At 36.3% G+C, this 17955-nt stretch overlaps 1 protein-coding gene across 1 annotated transcript in view; it reads left to right on the top strand.

Annotated features, from left to right (window-relative positions):
• The window catches only part of LOC111154264 (phosphatidylinositol glycan anchor biosynthesis class N), a 105896-nt gene that overhangs the window by 24000 nt on the left and 63941 nt on the right, over positions 1–17955 (top strand). Inside the window, exons 7-13 of the mRNA XM_022513773.1 lie at positions 1575–1699; positions 3376–3506; positions 4623–4739; positions 5492–5532; positions 8288–8347; positions 10282–10374; positions 11098–11153. Of these exons, the coding sequence (XP_022369481.1) occupies positions 1575–1699; positions 3376–3506; positions 4623–4739; positions 5492–5532; positions 8288–8347; positions 10282–10374; positions 11098–11153 (623 nt within the window). The remainder of the gene's footprint in view (positions 1–1574; positions 1700–3375; positions 3507–4622; positions 4740–5491; positions 5533–8287; positions 8348–10281; positions 10375–11097; positions 11154–17955) is intronic.

Consider the following 17955-nt stretch of genomic DNA (forward strand, 5'->3'; position numbering starts at 1 on the left):
TGAATGAGTGCCTTTCCAAGGTGATGAGAAAAAGTGGGGGCTGATGCTCACTAGCAAACGAAATACAGAAGGCAAAGTAGCTTCAGGTATATTTCACCTCTTGTGTCCAAAAGACTAACTTTTAAAAAGCCAATAGGAATCTAACTGGTTGAGCTCTACAAGATTAGTATTTCATAGTTTCCAGGTCTTGTGTCCATATATGAATGAACAGCACTTCTTATACCCTGGAATATTTTTTTTTTTACCAGTCGTGGAGCAAATTCTAACTTCAGTTGCTAGGTTTGGGGGGGTTTTGTCAGCTTTCAATTATATTATTAGAAATTAACTCCTTTATTTTGAAGAACTTGCCACTTCTCTCTTGATTGAAGACTTCTTAGGGGGGACACCTGGGTGCCTCAGTCAGTTAAGCGGCTGCCTTCGGCTCAGGTCATGATCCCAGCGTCTTGGGATCGAGTCCCACATCGGGCTCCTTGCTCGGCGGGGAGCCTGCTTCTCCCTCTGCCTCTGCCTGCCTCTCTGCCTACCTGTGCGTGCTCTCTCTCTCTCAATCTCTCTGACAGATAAATAAATAAAATCTTTAAAACAAAACAAAAAACTTAGGGGCTAAGTAGAATGTATATGAAAACTAGGGCATGGTTTTATGCTTTTAAGGAGGGTGGTAGCAGGTTACATATTGTGTTTTTTAATTTACTTCTATTTTTGAATATCAGGCTTCTCTAATGGCACCAATTGTTTTTTTTTTAATATTTGTAATAATGAAGAATTATTTCAAGAAGTACTTCAGACTTGTATTGGACAATTAAATAGCTCTTGTTAAAGTTACCATTACTATATGGTTAGAGACATTTATATGAACAATAATTATGTATCTTGGCCTAGCCTGTTGACTTATCTAAAATAATTTGAAAGTATTCCCCACAGGTACTTGTTTACATGTTGATGTGTATGTAAGTAGCAATTTAATCCTTTGTCTTAGGATGTTTTGAATCCAGCTTGTCATTATGAAATTAATATAGTAATTTTTGACCTGTATTTTATTAAGTTAGGGCATTTTTCTATCATACAGTGTGAAGAACAGATTCTAGTCTTGGGCGGAGGAGAGTGTTCGGAAGCTATTCACAGTGTCCTGAGTGAGCAGTTATGGTTGGACTCGTTGGACTAGGGTGGTAGTCTAGACAGGACAGCAAGAAGTAGTCCAGCTCTGAAAACATTTAAAAATGATAAAATGTTCCCAAAATGTTGTCTCTAGTACTGTTTTGCTTGGCTCTTGTCAAAATATTTCTTCAACCTGCTGTATTTTATTCGGTGCTTATGAAATCTTCATGAAATCAAGATCCCCCTTCTATAACCTTTCCTTGGCCCACGTCTAGCCCAGAAAATAGCTCACTCATTATTCGGATGTTGCTGTCTGAACTGACAATAAGAACTTTGTATTGGTAGGTCCTGAGGACAAATTTAAACAAAATAAAATAGTTTAATTTTATTGTTACATATAAATGTAATTAAATGTTTTTATCAGAATTATTTTTTAAAACAAATGAACTAAATTTCTTTAACTGATTTGTTACATATAGGAATTCTTTCATGCTGCCAGAAACAACCAATCTTTGTTTTCTAAAGTAAATGAAGAAAAAATAGTCTTTTTCTTACATTTGTTAGGAATAGATACAAATGGACATGCTCATCGGCCAACATCGAGGTAATTTTAATGCTGTGTTTAATTTTGTGTTTTTGAGGGACTTAGCTATTCTGTTTAAACTTTTAAAGTATCATAATTTGGGGGTGCACCTAGGTGGCTCAGTTGGTTAGGAATCTGCCTTCGGCTCAGGTCATGATCCCAGGGTTCTGGGATCAGCCCCACATCGAGCTCCCTGCTCAGTGGGGAGCCTACTTCTTCTTCCTCTTCCTCTGCCTGCTGCTCCCCCTGCATGTGCTCTCTCTCTCTCTCTCTGTCAAATAAATAATTAAAATCTTTTTTAAAAAAAGTATTATAATATTTTGTAGTGATCACGTTACTTATATTCCATATTCTTGATTTATCAAGACAGGAGAAAAACTATATGTTTTAGAAATATTTCAGGAAAACTTGAGGGGGGGAAAGCATTTATATGGTGTTAATATTTATATCCCGAAAAGATGTAATTAGCTATTCTTTGTGTGTTCCATTTAATCAGTATTGTATCTAGCAAATATATAAAGTTTTGTGTACTATATTTCAGTAGCACTCCGGTATAGAACAGCAAATATTTTTCTCAGTTTTGCAGACCATAAGAGGAAGAATCCATGTTCTACTTCTATTCTCTACTTAGAATTTGGTTTAGGTAAATCTAACTGTTAACTCTAAAGCCTATTGGTTAGCTGCCAGGAATGAATGCCTCATGCTCCCCTTCTTGAACGTGATGGACTGTTGTAAGTGATAGAGCTCATACCAAAGCAACCTGTTCAACTGAATAGAGTGCTTAAATATAATTTATTTAGCATGTTATGTTAACGTCTTATGTCACAAACACTCTAAGGGATGGAAACATTTTATACTTGTAACAGTGATACTTACCTATTAATACAACAGGAACAATATAGATTGCATTATAAGAGACATGAACTTGTAAGTCATGATACATTTGAGATATAAGAAGCATTCATTAAGATATATTTGCTAGGATAGGGGGGTATTCTTTTAAACTATTTCTGAAGACTATTTCATATTCTTTTGCTTCTTTAAAAGGAGAGAATAGGGGTACCTGGGTGGCTCAGTGCGTTAAGCCTCTGCCTTCAGCTCAGGTCATGATCTCAGGGTCCTGGGATTGAGTCCTGCATCGGGCGCTCTGCTTGGCAGGGAGTCTGCTTCCTCCTCTCTCTCTGTCTGCCTCTCTGCCTACTTGTGATCTCTGTCAAATAAATAAAATCTTAAAAAAAAAAAAAAGAGAATAGTATTTTTAACAATCTCAAGAGCTCTGATTTTAAACTACTAATGATGAAGTCTAAGAGTATTTTAGGAGGGATTCCCGGTGGCTCAGTCAGTTAAATGTCTGCTTTCAGCTCAGGTCATGATCCCGGGATCCTGGGATCGAGTCCCACATTGGGCTCCCTGCTCAGGCAGGAGTCTACTTCTCTGTCTGTCTGCTGCTCCTCCTGCTTGTGTGTGCTTTCTCTCTCTCTCTCATTCTCTTACAAATAAATGAGTAAAGTCTTAAAAAAGTGTTTTGGGAGTGATGTACTCTATTTTGACTAATTGATGAATTTAAATAAAAAAATTAAAAAAAAATTAAATATCTTAGGAGTTACCAACTTTAGGTGTAATTAGTTGATGTTGATGAAATTTGAGTTTTCCAAATTATTGTAATTTAATTTGTTCTTCTTTTTCTTTTTAAACAGGGAATATAAGGATAACATTAAAGTAGTTGATGACGGAATAAAAGAAATTGTGTCCATGCTTGAACATTTTTATGGAAATGATGGGAAAACGGCATTTATCTTTACCTCTGACCATGGGATGACAGACTGGGGTTAGTCTGTCTTTAAACAACATGTACTTTATGATTAAAGTAGTGGTAAATATAGCTTGCAGGTATCTTGTAATGTTGAAAAGGATTAGATGTCTTAGTATATGCAAAGTGTCTAGCACACAATTGTCTGCTTAATGTATTAATGTAAAAAATAAAACTGGTCTTATGTAAGGAATCTTTCTTCTAGCTACAAAAGGAATATATTCTCGGGGCACCTGGGTGGCTCAGTGGTTAAGCCTCTGCCTTCAGCTCAGGTCATGATCTCAGGGTCCTGGGATCGAGTCCCACATCGGGCTCTCTGCTCTGCAGGGAGCCTGCTTCTTCCTCTCTCTCTCTCTCTGCTTGCCTCTCTGCCCACTTGTGATCTCTCTCTGTCAAATAAATAAAATCTTTAAAAAAAAAAAAAAAGGAATATATTCTCATTTAAATGAGAAATTAGAGGACAGTGTGGAAAAGAAAACAAAAAGTATCTATCCTATTATTTATCTTACTAGAGTTAACTGTAAGTGACGGCAAACAGGGTGAGGTTAAAGTGGTATCACCAGGGACCCTAGGGCTACTGAAAGTCTCCCCTAGATGAGCTTATCATCCCTGTGAGATTCCCAAGGCAAACACAGTGTGTGCACAGAGAACGCAGTAAGGCAAAGATGAGGTGTGGGTCCCCAAATCACAGTACAGGATTCTAGCAAGCTGGTGCCACTCTATAAAGGCCCTTTGGCTACACCAACCAGACTGGCCTGGAATAATCTCATCAAAGAGGTTTTGCCGTCCTCTCCAGAACAGATCTGGCCTTGATTGACTGCTCGCCCTACACAGAGCTGCTCTAGTGGCATCTCCTCCAAGTCTTATTGTGAATATTCTTCTTCTGCTTTCAACCAATCAACAGATACTCTTTTTGTTTTTGTTTTTGTTTTTTTTGCCTGTTTGTTGTGGATGCTCTGACTTGCTTTGGGAATATTTTAAAACTAACTAATGAAGAGTTGTAAGCATTTGGGAGTGTAGTGTCTAGAAGTAGAATCACATATGGATCAACTCTTTAAAATTAAGTATTTAAAAAAATATTTAGTTGTAAGTTAGTTCTTGCTTGTCTTCTTACTCTTGGAGTCTTATTTGTAGGTTTCCATGGCGCTGGTCATCCTTCAGAGACTTTAACTCCGTTTGTCACTTGGGGAGCTGGAATCAAGTATCCCCAAAAAGTATCAGCGCAGAAATTTGATGATGCATTTTTGAAAGGTATAAACATTTATCTTTATTGTTTTTATAAATATAACAATTTAAAATAAAACCAAAGTTTAACTTTAAAAGATTACTTTTCAAGTTATATAAAAAATATTTTAGAACACTTTTGGTAATATATCTTAAAATCATTAAATCAAGACATGGTCTCTCATCATTTGTTTTGATGACTAATGAAATTTCTGAATTTATATGTAGGAAAATAGGGGAATGAGATATCTCTGAAGGTGATTTTAATAATAATTCACTATCGTATTTTAACATTTGGATTAGTGACAGTAGGAATATCACAGCTACAGTTTTAAGTATTTTGCAAGCAACTGCCATTTGAGAAAAAAGCAAGGCTTGGGTCGACTAACAGACTATCAATCGTGTTAATTACTCCCTGGAGCAGGACTGTCGTTAGTTGTAGTCACGCTGACAGCTGTTATCATTGCGCGTTTTACTTCCATCTTCCCTTCCTTGGCCTTTTGATGTTTTGGAACAATTGTCTGCAAATGAGCATTTTGAAAGTTTAATAAATCATCACAGAAAACATCCAAATATTTATTTTAAAGCTATTCTTTTAAAATTCTAGTTTTAAAAATATACAGCTCTGCCTGTTTAAGTGCCCTTTTTATTCATAGTTGGCTTAAAATAGATTTTCCCAATACTTTAGTTTGACATTATGCCTTGATCTCTCTTAATAATGAAACTATTTTTTTTTTTTTAAGTCTTAACACCAGCTCTTGTGTCTAATTGTGTTTCAGAATGGAAATTAGAGAACTGGAAAAGGCAAGATATCCATCAGGTATTCAGTTCAATTTAATCACTTTCAAGTTTAATTTTATCTCCTATAGGAAGTTTAGGCCAAAAAAAAAAAAAAATCTGAAAAACAGTATTAATAATGATGATGATAAAGGATTTTTCCAAACATTTCAATTACCAAGGGAAATCCTTCTAGTGCAAATATTTTAACTCAACTGATCTTTCTTCTGGCAAAATAAAAAAGCTTCAAGTAAAACTGAAAGAAGGCTCCCTCCAAATAACGTTGGCTAATTAAAGAATTATTATGTAAATTGAAATCTGCATGTCTGTTCAATTTCTATGATTTCTTGTCACGGTTGCCTTGCTTAGTTGCTTTAAGCATAGAGCTAATAAATAATAAAACCCTATTATGGGTTTTTTCCTTCTAGTATGTGAGTTACCATTTCTTTTTTTATTAACACATATTTTAATTCTACCCAGGATGCTTACAAATGCAATGGAAAAAAGATGACAAAATATAGGTAACTTAGCTAGAAACCTTAGATTGCAGGAAAATACATGGCCAACCTAATCAAGTTAGACCAGTAACATTGTGTATAAATATGAAGCATGGAATTTTCATTGTTGAAGATATGCTCTGTAAACAACCATTTTCGCTATTTGTAGAAGGCATGGCATTATTGGTACATGGCCTCCAAGATGGTGGGAATATTTTACCTTCTCCAGGTCACTTCAAAAGCCAGCATTTCTTATTATAGTGGATAAACCAAAGTTCAGCATCTCATTTTCAGGCCTATGATTGCAGAAGCCTGTTCTCTATCAGCATATTAAGAATGGTCTTTTCTGTCAGGATGGCTGCATATCACCCAAATAAATGGAAATATATAAAACTAGAATAGCAACTTAATTAATTTTGCAGTAAAAATCACCATCAGAGGAATAGGGAATATCTTGAAGATCATAAACCATGTTTTACTTATAGCCAGACTGGATTATAATTTAAAACTAAATGTAGATTCAGCTATTGCTCTCTGAATGCTCCTACTTCAAATCTACATTAGGTGAGAATTTCTTTATTCATTCCTTCCACCAACATTGATATGTGTCTATAGTGTGTTTAAACATTGTGTAGACATTAGCATTAAACATGTATAAGGGATATAATGATGAATAAAAGCAGACAAGATGCCTGCCCTGGGAAGCTTAGAGTTTGGGGTGAGAACAGAGAGTAACCAAATTATTATACAAATAAATGTAAAATTACAGCTATGCTAAGTACTACAAAAGAGGACTGTGAAGCCAGGAAGAGTGTAGAGTGGATGTATCTGGTAGATGGTATGGTCAACAAAGCCTTCTTGAGACATTGAGGATTGAGCTGAGACCGAAGAATAAGTAGGAGTTATCAGGCATGTGATACTCCCTCTCCCTTTCCAGGCAGAGGCAGCATCATGTACACAGAGCTCTGGTAAGAGGATACATGGCACATTAAAGGATCACAGCATAGAACAACCGGGACTGTGGTATGATGTCTGGGTAGGCGTTAGATCCCGCAGGGTCTTATGGGACTATGGACTTAATCCTAAAGCTTGGGGAAGACCTGGAAGTATTTGAAGCTTAGAGAGTGATATAATCTATCTTTTTGCAAAAGGATTTCTCAGGCTGCAGCATGGAGAAGAGATTAGAAGAGGCCAACAGTGGACTCTGGGGGAAAGGGAGAAGGTGATTAGAGGCCATTGGAGTTTTCCAATTTTCTATGTTGGTACTTCATAAAGAGAGTCCAGATGGTAAAGAGTGAGAAGCATTGAGAGCCTGGGACCAAGCTCCAACTTTAAATGGGGAACTAGAGATGGTATCTGGAAAAGAGCCACAGTGAAATTGAAGACACTCAGTGGAGTGTGGTGTTACAGAAGCCGAGAAGGGAATGGTCTACACAGTGCTGCTGAGAGGCCAAGTAATTAAAATAACCACAACAGCATTTGTAGCTACCATTTATTGCATGATTATTATGTGCCAGGTACTTTAGAAATTTAATCTCCTTTAATTATGCCATACCTCTGTAAGGGACAGTTTTTTTAAATAAATAAGCGATAAGGAAATAAGTAAATAAATGATAAGTTAACCTGCCCAAGGTCTCAGAGATTGCAGGCAAGGATTTGGAACTGGGTATTCTGACATCTAAGCACTTTACTGCCTGAAAAATTATAAGGACTAATATAAAAACAGTCAATCAGATTTAGAAAAACAGAGGACGTTAGTTCTCTAAGGAGTGGTCTTTGGGATGGGTGAAGGGTCATAAAGGAAGTTGGAGTGGGCTGAGGCGAGATGGGGAGTCGGGGAAGTGGAGGTAAGGGCACAAACAACTCTCCAGGAAGCTGGGGGTTATATCATTTCTGGGCTTCAGTGGCTGGCCAAACCTTCTGGTGTACACTTTCTCTTCAGTTGATCTATACTTTTCTGGAGTCGGCGCGTACTATTGCGATTTACTTTTTATCTAGTTAAGGCGTCCTTTGCATGATACTGAACAACTACTATATAAACTAGTCAAGTTCTTAGCTATCAGGGTAGGTAACTTTTTGTTTTAGCATGTTTTACATTTGGGGCTCTTTCAAATTTATTTTTTTATACGTTGATACAGCTGTAACAAATATTTTTAGAGTTGATATCTATTGTATGTTAAATGTTTGAAGGTAATAGATTATAATGAACATCATGATTATAGTCCAAAATATAGTGCATTAAATTATTTAATTTTCTTATTAATGTCTGTAAACTTAGAATTGAACTTTTTCTGTCTGTAGGCTGATGTTGCACCACTGATGGCTTCTCTTATTGGAGTTCCCTTTCCCCTTAATTCAGTGGTAAGGAGTAAAATTTTTTTATCATTTCTCAGAAAAAAAAAAGTGTACAGTAAAATTTACTTTTTTATGTCTTTCTGAATAATCTTTGGTTACATTTAAAACTTTTTCCCTCTCTAAGTATATAATAATACTTCATAAGTGTGTGTATTATATAACCTACAACATGGAGCACTGGTGTAATAGTTTTTCTTTAAAGTTTTTTTATTTTCTGGGGCACCTGGGTGGCTCAGTGGCTTAAAGCCTCTGCCTTCGGCTCAGGTCATGATCCCAGGGTCCTGGGATGGAGCCCCACACTGGGCTCTCTACTCTTTGGGGAGCCTGCTTCCTCCTCTCTCTCTCTGCCTGCCTCTCTGCCTACTTGTGATCTTTCTCTGTCAAATAAATAAATAAAATCTTAAATTTTTTTTTTTATTTTCTAAAATATGTACAAATTTATCTTTATATTTCATTTATAATTGGTAAAAATATATAAATAATTTTTATTACAAGCAGCAGAAACTTAATCCATTTAAAGGGGATTTATTAAAAAGATATTGCTGGGTTGTTGAATCCAAGGGGTGCTCAAAAACCAGGCTTAGAAATGAACAGGAACTAAGACAACACCAGAGACTTGGAAGAAAGAACCAAACAGTTGCAGCCAGGGCACCATCACTAGGGGAGGAGAGTTTTACACCTATTGTACCTTTTGTTCCTTGACTCCCAAGAGTCAAATTCCAGTGCTTACCATTTGAGTGGGCTGGCCTTATTTGTCTACCCTTCAGTAAAGGAAGGTGGGACTCCATCAGAAACCTACTATATTATATCCAGTGGGGGAGAATTTTTTTTCCTTCCAAGAATTTTATTTAAATTCAAGTTAGTTAACATATGGTATAGTATTAGATTCAGGAGTAGAATTTAGTGATTCATCACTTACATGTAACACCTAGTGCTCATCACAAGTGCCCTCCTTAATGCCCATCACCCATTTAAACCATCCCGTCCAATGCCCCTTCAAAGCCCTCAGTTTGTTCTCTATAGTTGAGTCTCTTATGGTTTGTCTCTCTCTCTGTTTTTAATCTTACTTTGGTTTTCCTTCCCTTCCCCTGTTTTCATCTATTTTGTTTCTTAAATTCCACAGTGGGGAAGATTTCTAAACATAGAATGGTAATGCTGTAAAGAATGGGAACTGGATGCTGAAAAGCCAAAATATATATTCCAACCAGCCATTCTTATTAGCTCTTCAAATGAAACTTTAAAAAATATTATGCTGGGGTGCCTGGATGGCTGAGTGGGATGGGGCCTCTGCCTTCGGCTCAGGTCGTGGTCCCGGGGTTCTGGGATCGAGCCCTATGTCGGGCTCTCTGCTCAGCAGGGAGCCTGCTTCTTTCTCTCTGCCTATTTTGATCTCTGTCAAGTGAATACACAAAATCTTAAAAAAAAAATGTCATCTAACTCAGAACTCTGAGAAGATGATCCTTATAGTCATACTTATGACTATATGTGTATAACTGAAAAAAAAGTTTCACAGAACAGTCTTTACTCTTACTGTGTATGGTATACTCTCAATTTTCTTATTAGGCCTTTTTTCCCCCCTTAAGTATACTGGTTGTGGCCCACCATAGTGATTTTTCATGTGTGCAAAGCATTTCATTCACTTCCTAGCACAGAGTAGTCTTTCGATAGATACTGGGTTTTATTGAACCTGTTTCATCTCTTTGCTTTATACAACTTATTATATCTACATTGTAGAAAAAATAATAGAACATTTTTCAATTACGATTTTTAAAAAGATATTTTGCTTAATTATTTCAGTAAGTTATTCATCTACCTGTCTTGTCTTTAGTGCTTCTTTATAAGTCTATTTTGTTTTATAAGAATAGCTTGAGCTATTAATACTAATAATAGTATGCTAATAATATTAATACTAATATTAAACCAGTGTTTATTGTTTACAGGGTATCCTTCCTATAGATTATCTTAACAACACTGATCTCTTCAGGGCAGAGAGCATGTTTACAAATGCAATGCAGATTCTTGAACAATTCAAGGTAAAATAAGACACACACAATGGATACTACTACAACTTTAAAACCAAATAAATTAAGTGAAAATATTTGATTCTGTGTTTTAAGAAATTATTTTCTATAGTTTATTATCTTTAAATTTTGTGTATTTGACTAGTGTCATAAAGTTTAACATTTGTGAGGTACACATTCCATGAATGAGTTTGAGGTGTAAAATTACCTTTGATAAATATCTCTAATTGTAAGACTATCACATATGCTTATAAAGACTACACTCCAACTCTGTTGATTGGAATTTGCCCCACAGAAGTAGTAGTAGAGATTGCAACATTTGTCGTCATTTCATGTACATTACCATATACATTAAGCTAAGTGAAGAAGTGACAATTTAAAGGAAACTTTGTTATCCTTAATACTGTTAATGCAGCTTGTTTTGTTTTCTAAGAGTAAAAGAAGTATTAATTACATTACAATATGTTATTTTGCAAGCTTGCAAGTATTAATTACATTACAATATGTTATTTTGCAAGAAGCTTGGTATGATTAATTCTCAGGTTATTGTGATAGCATGATAATTGAAATTTCTGTTTAAATATTTATGGAGTAATGTAGTAACATAAAATTCCATTTAGTTTCAAAGTAATAAGTATCCCCAATGAGACATTTTAATGATGTTTGTATTTCAAAATGAAACTAATTTTTTTCTCATTTATAATATATTAAAATATTTTTCTATCTGGTTCCCAGGTGAAAATGACCCAGAAAAAAGAAGCTATTTTACCGTTTTTTTTCACACCATTTAAGTAAGTCTCATATTTTTTATTAACTTGTAGAAGGAATTTTTTAATGAGTTTGAGTACTACTGACAGGATAGAATACTTAGAAACTTTGTCTTTTTTGTTTATATTAGTGCAGACTCCAAAACAAAAGCCTCTTCTATTATTTTTGTAAATAATGGGCCAGTTGCCAGATGCTTTTGAATGGCTAATAAAGGAGATAAAGGAACCCGGAGAGATGTGGGAGACATTAAGGTCATTGAACAGGGCCTGCCTGGGAAGGTGTGGGGAATCTTGGTTTGGTTGATTGGGAGGTGGTGTTACCATTATGGCTTGTAGAAAGAAAGATGAGATGGTTTTATGGGCAAGGATTAATGCTTCTGAGTTTAGCCTACATCAAAAATATCAATTAATTAGTTAGAACTAATTGGAAATTAGTTAGAAATAAAATTTATGTTAAGAAGTTAGGGACTTGGATCTCTACATAGAGATGAAAGTTGTTTGCGTAGATTGGAGATATCAGCATGGTGGTGTTAACTGTTGCACATGTAGGAGGCCCTAGGAGAACTTAGAAAGTGACAAGAAAAAGCCCATGACACAATTCTTGGAGACCTTGATAACTACTGGATGGGTGAGGAGGAGAGCAGCCTGTGGTGGGCAGCAGGATTTTACTGTCCTAGATCTCTCTTCCTTGGATTAGTAGAGGGGAGATATGAGTCACAACCCTGGCTCCGCACTTCTGAGGTGAAGCGGGGTGCTTTATTCAGCCTTCTTTGTTCCTCCTCCTCAAGGGTCATTTTCCATTAGCAAGGATTTGCATTTAATTATGAAGGATTTGGTCTTGACCAAAATACACAGAAACTCCTTGAAATGTGGGTGTTAGGAATGCATTTGAATGACTTCATTGGTTATTTTTGACAACTTCTGTAGTGCTAGTGTGGTATTCATAAACTAGAAAGGCTTAAGTATTGCCTTACTCTCTGAATAATGTGATTACCTCCTTGACTTTGTGTGTGTGTATTTGTGTGAATAGAAGATAAAAAAACAAACAAACAAGGGTCATATGGGTGGCTCAGTGGGTTAAGTAAGCCTCTGCCTTCAGCTCAGGTCATGATCTCAGGGTCCTGGGATCGAGCCCCACATCGGGCTCTCTGCTCAGCAGGGAGTCTGCTTCCCTCTCTCTCTCTCTGCCTGCCTCTGCCTGCTTGTTATCTCTGTCTGTCAAATAAATAAATAAAATCTTTAAAAAAATTAAAAAAAGAAAACAAGCAAAATTAGGGCTTTGCAACTTATTATCATATGAAATTAATTACCATAAATATTATATAATATATATCAAAGGTAGAATTACCTTTGGAGAGTGTCTCTAATTGTAAGATTATCACATGTACTTATAAAGACTATAAACCAAGTCTTTACTGATTGGAACTTGCCCCATCTTATCTCATATACATGTCTTATGCATCTGTTTATCTGTAGTGTGGTACAGTCAGAGCATAATAAAATAAATGAATAAGAAATATATTATCAATTCCTGGTATGAAGAAAATACACAGGACATTGGAAGCAAGACTCAGTTTAGACCAGCCATTCTAAAAGGACTGGTCAGGGAAGATGTACTCTTGTGTACAGGGCTCAGGTGCACACTGCCTACCTTCTTCCACTAGGCCTGCTGGCTGACCGTGAACTTACTGTGCTCTGATGCTCAACTTCTGCCTGTAGAGCCACTGCTGGCCTCGTGTCCTTGGGGGCCCTGCAGCATGCTTGATTCCTCCCCAGTGGTCACCCACTCTGAGCAAAGCTCCCAGGCCTGCCTGTGCACCTCTTTGGCTGAAAAATCACCATTTATCAAAAGCCTGCAATATGACCAAGAAGTACCTAAGAGCACATGAAGAACTGACTCCTGAGAAAGTAATTTAAGGCATAGAAAAGAACCTAAAAATGTTAAAGTTCTCAGAAATATCCAAGAAGCTATGGTATCCGTAAAGCAAAAAAAAGCCCACACTTCGCAAAAGAGAAAGAGTTCAAAATGAAAATTTTAAAAAGAGAAATGCAACTAAAAATGTACAGAATAATACATTGTACAAGAATAGAACAACTGGGAGACAAACCCTCCAAATGAGAATAGCCAAATGAAATGAATTTTAATATATGGATTGGATAAGAAGCTGGAGGAAACATGATGACACACATGGATGGCGTACATTTCTTCATCCCCTAAAACAAGGACAAGTGGAAACTTCAGGGAAAAGAAAATATTTTGTACAAGAAAGCCTGCTTCAAACATGAAGCAACCTAATATGTCAGGTGATTTCGAACAGCTGCTGGGAGGATGAGAAAGAGAATTCATTTGAACAGTGGCATGTAGATTAAAGCTTCAATGAAATAGGCAAGAAAATCTAATCATAGCATAAAACTTAGCTACTCAGTGAACCGTATTTAAATACCCATAATAGAGCAAATACTGGTTTTCAGTTTCTAGAGTCAAACCTTAGACAAAGCAAGGAAGACTTAATTGCAATTACAGAGCAGAATGTAAATGTTCCCCGTCTTGACAGTGTCCATGTAAGGGTTACAATTTGGAAGGCAGAGAAGGAAAGAAATGTAAGTGGAATAGTAGTGATGCTTTGTTCTCATAAAATAGAACATGGAAATTCTGGATATAGTTGAGAAAGTAAGACAGAGATGTAGGTATTACATTACTAAAGTGACCAATGTAGGGGCGCCTGGCTTGCTTATTTGATAGAGCGTGTGACTCTTGATCCAGGGATTGTGAATTCAAGCCCCATGTTGGGGGTACAGCTTGCTTAAAAATGAAGTGAACAGGGGCACCTGGGTGGCTCAGTTGGTTAAGTGTCTTCCTTTGGCTCAGGTCACGGTCTCAGAGTCGTGAGATTGAGCCCCACATTGGGCTCCCTGCTTGGTGGGAGCCTGCTTCTCCCTCTCCCTCTCGCTCCCCCTGCTTGTTCTCTCTCTCTCTCTCTCTCTCTCTCTCAAATAAATAAGTAAAATCCTTTGACAAGTAAAGTGACCAATGTAGCAAACAGAAAACGTAAAGATAGTAATATAACTGTATGGGTGGGGAGGAGACAGCGGGAACAGGCAGAGTCAGTGCGGAGTCCACAGAAAATGCCTCAGGTCATCTAGTCAAGAAATAGCAATAAAAGCATATTATTAAGAAACATGGAGGTGACTACCAGAATAACAAAAATAGGTGTAAAAGTTTTGTCTCTGGGTTGGGGAACTGAGAGATGAGAAGGGTGGGGCAGGGGTTTGTTGGTTGTCTTATGTCCTCTGTACTGTTTTTTTTTTAAATTATGTGCCTATAGTACTTTGATAAAGCCTATATTTTTAAAAAGAACAAAATGAATAAGTATTTTAATCACCAGCACAAATGATCAAGTGAGATCATAAAAATAATGGGCATCAGTAAAGTAATGTATTCTTCCATATAAATATTAGAATCAGTATCTTGAGTTATTAGAAAAATTCTTTGGTTATTATACTATATTTAGGAAGTAATTTGGTGAGGATTGACATTTCTACAATATAAAGTATTACTACCCAACATTTACTTATTTATATCCTCCGTTATGTCCTTAAGTAAAATTTTATATTTTCCCCATAATATACATTTTTCATTGTTTTATTCCTGCATAATTTATTTGTTATGAGTAGTATCTTCTTTTTATTACATATGTTCAGTATCCCAGGAAAAACAGTTATTGCCATTTACTGTCTGAGTACAGGGGACTCTCTATTTTTCTCTAATCCAGTGAATTTACTCATGTTTACACCATCCGTTTTCTTCCAGTCACCTTTATGTATACACTTAATATTAGCATTATCCACTTAGAAACTGTATCAAGTAAATGGTGGCGTGTAAACATCCTAATAGATGAAAGAATACAGTTGTCACAGATCCTTTTTGCAAAACAGTTCGTTTTTGTTGCAGACAGGTGTTCAGTGAAACCCTTCCCTCTTGAATAAGTAACGTATTTCCCTTTTTATTCTTAGAAATATATAATTCACTCATCAATTCTTAAGTTTGAGAAAATTTATCTAGGATATTGACATGTGAGGTCATAGTTTTGAGATTTTACTTAATATGATCAATTTCACCAGCATCACTAGATTTTAGTTTAATGATATCTCTCCACCATTCTTCCATTGTCTTATTTAGTCTTGTCTAGCTTGAATAATTTATGGATAACGTAATAATTCCTGGGGTGATGACATAGCAAACATTTTAGGATGTGAGAAAAATTAATTGCTAAGATCCTTTAACATATCTTACACTTGTAAAAGAGTCCAATGGATCCATTTGGTAATTGGATATCCTATGTTATCCTATTCTTTAAAAATTAAGTAGACATTATCTTTTATATCTTAAAGACCTCTAGAGAAAAAGTAAAGTCATGAAATAACCTATTCTGAGAAGTACAACTCAACAAACTCAAGCCTCATGCTATGCCAAGGGATAACCAGCAGGTGGCGCTACATGACTAGGAGAGGCATAAAAGTTTTGCCTACATCTTAGTACCTCAAAAGGGAGGAAATACACTTTGTATTTGAAAACTGTAGACTATAGAGGACAAAGTAAGGTCAGAATAACTGTAAAGGAAAACAATTACATGAAATGAGAAAAGAACAAGAAAGGTCTCTTAAGGAGTATTTCAGAAGAAAATGAAATGGGAAAGAAATATTATACCATGCCAACCGAAGCAAAAATAGCTGTTCTCTTTTACTTAAAAGTCACTGTATAAATTCGGGATAGTTAAACTTTAACGAAATATTGTAATATGTTTTCTACCAAAATGGCAAAAGCTGTTTGGGTTCTTTTTAATATGTTTGTTTCTTTTGGCTGATGTGGATTAAAATTCCTCCCTTAGACCAAATTTAAATACTGATTTTAATGGGATTCTTTCTACCACTTCACCCATCTGGCTTACTAATTATTTATTAGAAATGCAATTTTCTCTTTCAAAATTGAAATTCTTCTTTTAAAAAAAGTAACTTTTATATATCACATACATACATAGAAAATGTTTATTTACTCAGTTATGACTTAAAAGATGAAAATAAGATTCTATATCAATGGTCAGTGTAAAGGAACACAGATTATTCTAGAAATAACTTAACCCTTCTCTGTCTTTATCTTCTTCAAATATTTTTCCTTTAATCTAAATAGATGTTCTAAAAAGCATTAGGCTAGATATCACTAGCTATCTCTAAAATATCATGAATAAATGCAAGCAAAATATTTTGTAATAAAAATCTGAGGAGACGTGGAAGGTAAATACTTCAGAGGGCAGCATTTTAAGGAGATCTTTTTCCTCCAAACACTAGTCACCCTTAATAATTGATGATAAAATTCTTAATAATCCTAAGCATGGTTTATTTCTTCTGCAGTGTTCAAATAACTGAAAAAAGTTGGAATAGTAGCAATCACAGCAGAGAAATGTGCACAATTAGTACTCATTCTTTTTTTCTTTTTACTGAAGTATGATGTGCTGGTAATAGATTGTTTTAAAACTTGATGTTTTCAATGTAAAAAATTTAGTCAATAAAGAAAAATTTTTCATACACGTTACTATGTAGACACACGCTGTCACCATTCTCATCAAATATTACTTCTGCCAAATTCTCTCTCCTTCCCTCTACAGGATTCTAATTACATGTATAAATATTAGGGCTATTCACAATGACTTGTATGTTGTTTGGGGGTTTTTAAATAGTCTTTTCTGTGCTTTTCATTCTTTCTGCTCTTCAAAGTTCAGGCAGGACATTTTCTAGTGACCTGTCTTCTGATACACCAGCTCTCTTTCCTACTTTGTCCAGTTTGCTGCTACTGAGTTCTGAGTCTCAGTACATTTTTTTCAGTTGTAGAATTTCTATTTCATTTTTTTAATTTTTAAAAAATATTTTATTTATTTATTTGACAGATCACAAGTAGGCAGAGAGGCAGGTAGTGGGGTGGAGGGGAAGCAGGCTCCCTGCTGAGCAGAGAGCCCTATTCGGGGCTCGATCCCAGGACCCTGAGATCATGACTTGAAGCGAAAGCAGAGGCTTAACCCACTGAGCCACCCAGGTGCCCTTCCATTTCAATAATTTTAAAAATAGATTCCAGTTCTTCGGTGCAGTTTTCTATCTTGCTTTTTATTATTGAATGTATTAACCACAGTTATTTTCAGGTGGACCTGATAACACCACCAATAAGCTCGTGATTTGTGAGTCTGCCTCCGCTGTCTTTTTTCATTCGGTCCTGTTGTTGAGTCTGGTGATTTTTAGATGAATGCTTATCATTGTATAGTAAAAGTTTTGGAAGGTCTGGATTATCTCATTCTCCAGAGCGGTTTCATCTTATCCTAACAGGCCCAGAGTGGCAGCTGCCTCAAGGCTGTGTTGCGTCTGTCGTCTTCCCTCACCTCTGGTCTGTGTCTGCTCTTAGAGTGTAGCCTCCCAGGGATCTCAGTGGAAGGCGTTTGTTATCCAGAGTCCTTCCGTAGTGGCTCCTGAACACCAGGTTTTGTCTCTTCTCTTCTATATCCTGACACTGCCAAAACTTCTGACCTTTCTTTCAGGGGCTTTCTTCAAAGCTTCTTGTTCTGTTGTCCTGCACAGCTGAAGAATTTGCTGGATGCCCAGCTTATTCCCCTTCTCACCAGAACATGGCCTTTGTTTCTGTACCTGAATTCTCCACATAGATTAGAAAAGAAGTTGTTGCTTATAAAAGTTCCTTAAGGGGCGCCTGGGTGGCTCAGTGGGTTGGGCCGCTGCCTTCGGCTCGGGTCATGATCTCGGGGTCCTGGGATCGAGTCCCGCATCG

Source organism: Enhydra lutris, unplaced genomic scaffold (genome assembly GCF_002288905.1).
Source record: "Enhydra lutris kenyoni isolate GAN:26980312 unplaced genomic scaffold, ASM228890v2 scaffoldscaffold36, whole genome shotgun sequence".
In the NCBI taxonomy this organism is placed as follows: Eukaryota; Metazoa; Chordata; class Mammalia; order Carnivora; family Mustelidae; genus Enhydra; species Enhydra lutris.